Below are 9,144 nucleotides of genomic sequence, written 5' to 3' on the forward strand. Positions count from 1 at the left end.
TTACCATGTGAAAGCAACAACTTTATTTAGTTGCTGCAGAATAATCTCTTCCATTGTTAGAGGGCATTACTGGGAGTTTTAAAGATGATATTTAAATCATTTAAATCAATCCTGGTGACAGTTGAAGTAGCTTAAATCCAGGCAAAAAAGCAGAATGAAAATCAAAATAAACAAGGCTGCTGACTTGTCTTCATATGTGAAAGTGGATTCAGCATTGCTATTTGATTAACTGACATACTTATGCCTGGATTTAAAGCCTACTGGATTTAAAGCTGGATAGATTTCAACACAGAAATTGGCCACAGTAATTAAAATGTGCAGATATCGACTCAAGTTCTCAAGTGATTTCTTTAAAATAAGAAAGAACCAATGAAATATTATCCAAAACACTTAAAAAGGCAAATTTCTAGTCATGAAAAAAAGCCAGAACCACACCCGCCTACAGTGCCCACAGCTTGTGGAAGGCAAGGGCGTGATTGGATAAGCATCACCATGGCAATGCGATGACGTCTTCATCCCTTGGTCTCATTGGAGGAAACCCCGTGGGCCTCAGTCTCTGCAGCGTTCCGCTCAACCAAACTACCACCATAAGCCCGCCTTTCCCCCCCGCGCTAAACAGCTACAGGTTTACAGAGCTTACTATTCCTGTCAATCAAATGCGAGACGGACTTATGATTGGAGAGTCAACACTCAGATGACTCTCCCCCCCACACCCCCCTTTATTTTAGCAGTTCAGTTGGGTTTTTGCTGCTGCCGCCGCCGTTCTTCTCCTTTCTAGTCACTATCTCATAACGGAGCATTTTGGGGAGCAAATTTAGACTTCATTAGGTCAGCAACAGTGAGTATTTATTTTTTTCCTGGCAAATATACGGTTAGTGGTGGATTGCTTTAGTGACACGTTGTGGGTACGTTTAGGCTTTTCTGGAACTAGTGACTTTTTTTTTTTCTCTTAATGAAAGGAGTGGCCGTTGTAGCCAGCTAGTTCTTTTGCTAACTCGCTAGCTAGGTGCAGCAGACAGCTTTGTGGCGGGTTCAATTGTGAGACGGGCTTGCCAGTAGATCTCCTACTTCCGATGCTCGCAGCAAACCGCAGATTTAAAAGAACCGTATAGCGAGATCAAGTTTCTTTACTGTTAACACTACAGGTTACTTATGGTTTGGGATCGGAAATTTCTGTACGCTAAAGCGATTTAACGCGTTCAGTTTGGAAAAATTGTGCTATTTTAAACCCGTTTTTACGCCCCGTTACGATTATCGTTGGGATATCTTGTCCTCCAGTTGTATATTGATATGTCCCATCGTTCTAATTGTTAACGTCTTTCCGCAGCTTGTGGGGATTGCCACAATCCATCCCATCCTACGGCCATTCTAAAGCGTAACAGTCCTCGACTGTCACTCACCTTCCCGGGATTTCTCATTTCTCGCTTCAATAAATATATGAACTATGGCTAAAACGGATCTTATCCAGAAAGCCAAGCTGGCAGAGCAGGCTGAGCGCTACGACGACATGGCAGAATGTATGAAGGCTGTTACAGAGATGGGAGAGGAGCTGTCAAACGAGGAGAGGAACCTGCTGTCCGTCGCCTACAAAAACGTGGTTGGGGCGAGGCGGTCCTCATGGAGGGTGATATCCAGCATCGGACTGAAGACCGAGGGTTGCGAAAAGAAGCAGCAGATGGTCAAAGAATATCGCGAGAAAGTGGAATCAGAACTGGATGAAATCTGCAGATGTGTTTTGGTAAAGTGTATATATATTTTTAATTGTACTTTTTTTTTTTTTTTCTTTAAATCGCGCAGCATAGCGCATGTTGCTTATATGTGAGATGGAGACCACAGTCTTGGAATATGTACTCTGGAAGCTAAGCTGTAATGTCTTATTGCTGACTAAATTATAATTATTGTAACCAACTTTAGTTAGTGGTGACTAAAACTGCAGCGTTTCTTCTTTTTTTTTTTTTTTTTTTTTTTTTTAGAATCTACGTTTGCTCTTGAGGGGAGTGGCAAATGCTTGATGTGTTTTGTTGTAAGGAGAGATTTCTACAAGATTTATTTTTTTTTTTTTTAAGAATGCACTTAATTAAGCAAATAGACTTAACTTTTTACCTGAGATCTAAATATGACACACGCACACACATTGTAATTTTGCATTTTTAAAAATTTTTTTTTTAAAATTGAATTCAATGCTCTTTCCTGTAAGTTGTCCTTTAAATATGGACTCTAAAACCAGTGGGGACAAGGAAGTATTATGTTGTCCTCCCACTGTTCCTGTCTTTTGGGAATCTGGATTTCAAACAATGGGCTTAAACTTGTGAGGGTGTGCTGTAACTGAGGAAAGGTCAGATTAGCTGCACCAAAAAGGTGTGTCTAAATGGGTAAAGGCTTAACCTAGGAAATGCACTGCATGTATGCTGTAGATGATAGTCAGTGTAGTCTATAATATTATTGGTGCCATTTATACATGCAGAAATGCCTCACTCTTCCTCAAGTTCAGCTTGATTGGTTTATTTAAAAAAAAAAAAAAAAAAAAAAAAAAAAGTCATCCTTTGTTGTGCAGATCCACCTATTAAAACCAGTCCAATTAAATACCTTCTCAGACTTTGCTTGCTGCATTTCAAGGCTTATCATTACAAAGTTGCTGGAGTATGCTTTACTACTTAACCCAATGCTACATCAGATTGGTTCTTTACATTGTTTCTAGCTGGCCTTGATAATGGATTAGAGGGGATCAAAGTGAAACCTTAGTTATAAGATTGAAATAATTTTTCTGAGCTGATGCCTTTTTCAAATGTGTTGCAAAGACGTAGAAAGCATTCATTTTCCACCATCTTCCATGCGTGTTCATGAGGATGTGCGCTTGCATGGCAGTGACTCAGCTTTCAGCTTTCTCCCTACTGAGTCTTGACTGAGGGTCTGTCAGCAGAGAAGGGCGTGTCTGTGCTCATGCCTTAACTTGTCTGCTGAAGCCTTACAAGTTGGTAATGCACCCACAAAGAAGAGCAAAGACGGCAATAGACGAGTAAGCTGCTTATGTGCCGCCTTATTTGATTTCCTGCACAGTGACAAGTGCTAGACTTTTCACTGTGCAGACAGCAGAGGTGTGGAGATGCTTTGCTCCGGTTTTCACGCATGTGCATTTAGAGCTTTAAAACACAACTATAGGCTTGTTAGCTGAGCAGATGCAGGCTATTGAAAAGTTTTAAACCCTAAATTGTACACAGTCTAAAAAAAATTAAAGCCTTCAGCAGAACTCTTAATTTCCAGCGTAGGCATCTTTGATATTCTAAAGGGAGGACACAGACACATTGCGTTATTCTGCCTGATTAACCTTTGCTATGTAAAAAGTAAAGGAAACACCCGGCAGCTAATAGTGAAATGATAAGGGATCCGCCCATACTCTGAAAGCACATCAATTCACATTAAAAATGTGAAGGCACTTGCACAGTTGGGATTAAATGTAACAACACCATGCTGTGTGTGTGTGTGTGTGTGTGTGTGTGTGTGTGTGTGTGTGTGTGTGTGTGTGTGTGTGTGTGTGTGTGAGCACTGGTGACTGAAATCAGAGCTTTGTGTGAAAGCTCTGAAGGGAAATGCACTCCTCTTCTTGTCTATTGTGTAGAATATGCAATGAAAGAGGAACGCTTAGCTCTTGTGTGTTTCAGCTGAGCGTGTTTGGAAATGGCGGGTATGGACCTTTTTGTTTGAAAACGGTTTAAATTTGTAAAACGGAAGTTGTAGGTAAAATTGATGTTTGTCTGCAGAGTATCAAGCTTTTCATTTAGTCAAACAGTTAATCTGCACTTTCAATTGGTTAAGCCATGTGAGTTTCACCGACAGATTAGCCAAAGTAATCCTCTATACATATCCACTCAAAGATGAATGACTTGGCCTAGCTTAATCATCACGAAGTCGGGGAAAATACTGTTAGGTGACCGAAACGTAACAGTTGATAGTAATTTAACTTGGAAATAGAATCTAGTAGCTAAATGCAATATTTGCACAAGGCAATTGGTAAATGGAAAAATACGCAAATACAAATTTAAAACTAACAGTTTAAAAAGCTAAAAATAAAGTTTTAAGTAAAATGTAAGCAAAATGGCTAGATGTGGTTGGTAAGACTTTCTACATTGGTCTTTGTTGCAGATGGATGGTAAAAAGGAGTCATTTATGTCTTAAGTAACTAGTTATTTACTCAAAACTGCAAAAAGTAGTTTGTAAGTACAGTTTTTAAAGCTTAAGATGGTTTTACAACCAAAGCTTATTGCTCTAGGCAAGTCGTAAGTTAAAGAACTTTGGCTTTATTTAAAAAAAAAAAAAAAAGAAAAAAAAAAACCCATACGAAATTAGAAAGGAGAAGGTAGCTGTAAACTAGCCACTGAGCATCAGGGCTCGCGTTTCCTTCTCTCGCAAACTTGATTTAATTTCAGGCAGATTCTGAATTTGCCAGCTAGAGATGGACAGCATTTTCTTTTTCTCTTTTTTTTTAAATTTAAATGAGTATGCACATGGAGCAAGTATGGGTCTTTTCTGAACTTTGTGGTTTCAAGTAGTAATTATGGGAATGATGCATTGCAGCCAGAGCTTCTATGTTTCCCTAGACTTTGCTGATGGAATTTCTGTGGGGATCGTGGTATATGGGGAAAAAAAAAAAAAATCAAAAATTTTATACCGTTAAACCATTATACCTCTCAGCACTAGTCGGGATGGAGTTTGTTTAGGCATAACATGCAGGTGGAGAAATGATCAGCTTGTAGTTTCTGCTGTTACCCCAGTATGTTATGTATAGCCCACACAAATGGTTAACTTATGTTAATGTGGGTTGTATGTAGCTTTTTATTTATTTTTATTGAAAGAAATAAACTTTGGGCACCTGATTGTATATCTTACCATAACTATATCAGATGTAGTTATCATCTAAACTGTTCAAATTCAGATGAGGTGGATTTAATTAGTTTTCTTTGTTATCTGTGCAAAGATGCTCATTGTTAGTCTTTACTGCATGTGCTAAAATTGTGGGGGGGGGGCAAATGGACCATTGTAATGGGAGTATTGTAAAAACATAGTACCTTTATAAAATATCTGAGAAAATCTCTAGCCTATAAGCAATGCCATGGCTGTTTCAAAATGGCAATAACGGCAGTGTCAGCAATAAGATGTGAAACCATGCTGCACAGTCCTTGCACAAAATGAAAGTATCTGGGGCAGAAGACAGCTGGGGACACACCAGAGGCCTGGCCTGGTTCTGTGCAATTTGGAGCAACTTCAGCTGAAATTACCACAAAGTAAAATGATCCTTCAAAATGACAGTGTGAGCATATGCACTTGACTCCTGATGGATACAGAATGTACTCGTAAAGAGCAAAGGCAGGAGAGCTTTCTAATGGATGTAGGCCAGCATGACACTTGGATGAACCATCGCTCATCCAGTGGTGTTGAATGTTGCAGTCCTCATATCTTTTAACTTGGGGCTCTATAAATAATATTCATACTGAAGTTTTGCTGTTCAGTATTTGGTCTGTAAACTTGAAATTAATCTCACATTTATTTTCACAGAAACTGCTGGAGGACCATCTAATTAAAAATGCTTCAAATTCAGAGAGCAAAGTCTTCTATCTAAAGATGAAGGGTGACTACTATAGATACCTTGCTGAAGTTGCCAGTGGAGAAAACAAAACAAGTGAGTTAACATCAGTACTACGGTTATTTTATTCTCACACTAGCATTTGTAAGTTTTCATTCATTTAAGTTTACAGTTTTGCCTCCTGCTGAAAGTGGAGTGTAGTCTTTAAGTTGAACAATTTCTGTTCAATGGATTTGTTTGGGAACTTTGATAATTACACAAATTATTTATTTTTTCCTTTAGATACCATTGAAAGCTCACAGCAAGCATACCAGGAAGCATTTAACATCAGCAAGGCTGAAATGGAACCCACACATCCCATTCGTTTGGGCTTGGCACTTAACTTCTCGGTCTTCTTCTATGAGATCCTGAACTCCCCAGAAAAAGCCTGTGAATTGGCCAAACAGGTACAGACTTTAATAGTAATCTGACAACTAATTGAGGTCTTAAGTTGTAAACAGCTGGAAATGGATCTGTTCTAAGTGTTGCTGTTTATCTTTGCACTTGCAGGCATTTGATGATGCTATTGCAGAGCTCGACAATCTACAAGAGGAGTCCTACAAAGACAGCACTCTTATCATGCAGCTCCTCAGAGATAACCTGACAGTGAGTGCTTTACTCTTTTGACATAAAACAGTTTTCACTGAACTGAATGTATCATAGTTGTTTCAGTGTCATGAACCTGATGTTCAGTCACACCTAAAATACTGCTGGGCAGTGTTTTTAATTTCTAATTCAAGTTTCAAGCAAGAAGAAGGGGAATATTTTTTTTTTTTTTTTTTTTTTGTGTATCACTGTGGTTGTTGGTTTTGTGACTTTGGTGCTTTTTAAACCACAAAACTGATGTGTTAAACCATAAGTCACACTAAGGCAAGGTAATATGTTAGCGCTGGTTAAGCTCCTACTACTCCTACAGTAGTAAGAGTTTTTTTTTTCTTTTCTTTTTTCTTCCTCCTTCCCTGTACAGGAGACATCTCATATGTTGCTTAAAGATATATATCATATATTGCCATTGAATGGTGTGCACTGACTCTTACAAAGAGTTACAAACATCTGGGGAAAAGACACACAACCTGCAAAAATTAGAAATGTAAACTTTTCCTTTAAAGAAAATTGACAAAGTATGATCACAACTAGTAAGGATGTCTTAAAGCAGTGCTGTCACTCAGTTTGCAGTTTCAGTGATAACCCAGACTGTTAATTTGCATCGAGATACCCATACAACTGAATTTTGCTTGGGCAGCTGCCTTATTTTTTTTTTTTTTTTTCCCCAGTGTCCCACCCCAATGTATGACAAGGAGTGTTGTAATTAAACTTTTTTTTTTAAGGTTTGTTTGGGGGAAAAAAACAATCAATACTTAGACACAAACATTTAAATACCATTACTCTTTATCCCAAGTGACAAATCTGCAGTGTACAGATCCTTTTTGATGAAAGATGCAAGCATAAGCATGAATCGGCTATTTTTGCACATGCACAGACTTCCTGTGGTTATCCAGCCAGTCTGTGTGCTGAGGGGAAGAAGGCTTTCTGTCACTTGACAAGTCAGTGTAGCAAAGGCCAGAGCATGACTTGTCTTTGGCTTATGCATGTTGTGTGACATTGAGGTTATAAAGTCACGATTACTTTTAATTGGCTTAAAAGAAACATGTCATTCTTCAAAACCGTATCCCTTCATGGTAAATTGGCTGAGACTGTCAGGTTGCGTGTTCGGATAAGTGTTGGACACCACCCCACTCAAACAATTAAAAATGCATTTTAACAGTGTCCCTGTGTGGGGTTTTTTTTTTTTTTTTTGTGTACAATACAGTAAATTTTCATTAAATTGATCATAATCTGTGAATGAATCTGGATATTTGCCTGTCTTAAAACTCTTTCTCTCCCATAGTTATGGACATCAGACAACGCCACTGAGGAGGGAGAGGGAGAAGAGGGCTCCAAGCCATCGAACTAAGAAGCCCAAGCCCATGCTGCTGGGGTTGACTCCAAAAAATAAAAGGAAAAAAAACAACTTTTTATACATCCTTCATTCCTTAAAATGCTCCACTTAAACATTCTACCATGAAAACATTGCTGAAAACGGTTGTGTATTAATAAGGGGGGGAGAAACAACAAAAACACACACTTGATTTGGACACAAAAGAGAGAACCCTCCATTCCTTTACTTTGTGGTCTCAGCCATCCCCTTTGTGTGCAGTTTACCGTGAATGCTAGCTCAACATGATATCAGATTCCCTACCTCAATTAGAGGCAAAATAACTGGAAAGCTAAACTTCATAAAATGGTTGTATTTTGTTCCAATAACAAATATTACACACATACTAATTTCCTTGTATATCTTACTGTAGTACACCTGTCGCTACACAGCAGTTTTAATTTTTTTTGGCCTTTTTATTTTGATAGACACAGTGAAGAAAGGACAGGAAAGCGGGGGCAGAGAGAGGGGAAGACATGCGTCAAAGGGTTGTGGGTCAGATTCGAACCCGGACCGGCCGCTCTCAGACTTATGGCATGTGGTCGCCTGCTCGACACACTGAGCTAAACCGGCGCCCAGCAACAGGTTTAACTTCCCTCACTTTGTCCTGGGTCTGATGAAGCATTTATACTTGGTGGGTAATAGTGGGCCTCGTGTGATCAAATTCAGGGACATGCTTGTCTCTTAAACCTTGTGGTGTTGATACACTTCCTAAATATAATAAGTTGTTAATGCGCATCACTTCCTTTAAACCTCTCTGGTGTGGCGAGTTCGAGAACAGCGCTCAGAGGCAGCCAGCTTGTGGATGTCGAGGACTCTGATGTCCATGCACTAGACCCCGATGGACAGCTGGTTGAATTTCAGTGAACTTGTCTTTTCATCACTCATACACCGTGATGAGACTTGAAGTTTCCTGTAATGTCCTTAATGCATCACTGTCTTGATACTTGATGTCCACTGGGAACTAGTTGGACTTTGTTTATTTTCTCTCGTTGTAAATTTCACGTCACAGAAGGAAAACCAGACTGAGATGTGGATGTTGAAGTAGATGTTCACACTCCAGTCTGTTATATTCTGATTTATTTATAATGTCAGTCCTCCTCATCCTCCAGCAGAGAGGCCACCTTGATCTTCTGGGTCTTGTGCATCTTCAGACTGACATGGGAAAGACTGCTGTAACACAAACCTGTCCAAATGTCAAGTTTATCCATTTCCAATGCAAGTTTGTACACATCCTAGAAAGGGTGAGATGTTAGTCTGTCCAGTGATTGTCACTAGAGATTTGGACCACTATTTTGCTATTCATTCAGTTGTAGACCCCCCCCCCCCCCCCCCCAGAAGCCTTGTTGAACAGTCTGTTGAATCTGTATGTATCGGCTATGTTAACATAAATAAAACCTTTTATAAACCAAGTTCAGCCTTTGCCTTTTTCTTTCCTTTTTTTTTTTTTTTAAATTTTTATTTTTTAACTTGGTGCTTATAAACAAAAGGAAAAATGAGGAATTTTTAACTGTACTTAAAACTCCCTGTAGGATTAAATCAATAAAAAGCA

At 39.1% G+C, this 9,144-nt stretch overlaps 1 protein-coding gene across 2 annotated transcripts; it reads left to right on the forward strand.

Moving 5' to 3' along the window:
- Window positions 1–700: 700 nt before the first annotated feature.
- LOC120740514 (14-3-3 protein zeta-like) lies at window positions 701–9,004 on the forward strand. 2 transcript variants are annotated; one of them, XM_040042937.1, is made up of 6 exons: window positions 701–838; window positions 1,328–1,738; window positions 5,551–5,674; window positions 5,861–6,024; window positions 6,128–6,223; window positions 7,506–9,004. In XM_040042937.1, the coding sequence occupies exons 2-6, from the start codon at window positions 1,445–1,447 to the stop codon at window positions 7,569–7,571; spliced, it is 744 nt and encodes a 247-aa protein (XP_039898871.1). In that variant the 5' UTR covers window positions 701–838; window positions 1,328–1,444; the 3' UTR covers window positions 7,572–9,004. The 2 variants fall into 2 exon arrangements, with proteins under 2 accessions (XP_039898871.1, XP_039898872.1); XM_040042938.1 differs by having other exon boundaries at window positions 702–828.
- The last annotated feature ends 140 nt before the right edge of the window (window positions 9,005–9,144 follow it).

The sequence above is a fragment of the Simochromis diagramma genome, unplaced genomic scaffold (genome assembly GCF_900408965.1).
Source record: "Simochromis diagramma unplaced genomic scaffold, fSimDia1.1 OVJJ01000304.1, whole genome shotgun sequence".
Lineage (NCBI taxonomy): Eukaryota > Metazoa > Chordata > Actinopteri > Cichliformes > Cichlidae > Simochromis > Simochromis diagramma.

Coding starts and splice junctions, on each gene's coding strand:
- LOC120740514 (XM_040042937.1), top strand. CDS start 1,445: ATGGCTAAAACGGATCTTATCCAGAAAGCCAAGCTGGCAGAGCAGGCT. Junction 5,675..5,860: donor CAGTGGAGAAAACAAAACAA/GTGAGTTAACAT, acceptor TTTTTCCTTTAG/ATACCATTGAAAGCTCACAG. Junction 6,025..6,127: donor CCTGTGAATTGGCCAAACAG/GTACAGACTTTA, acceptor TTGCACTTGCAG/GCATTTGATGATGCTATTGC.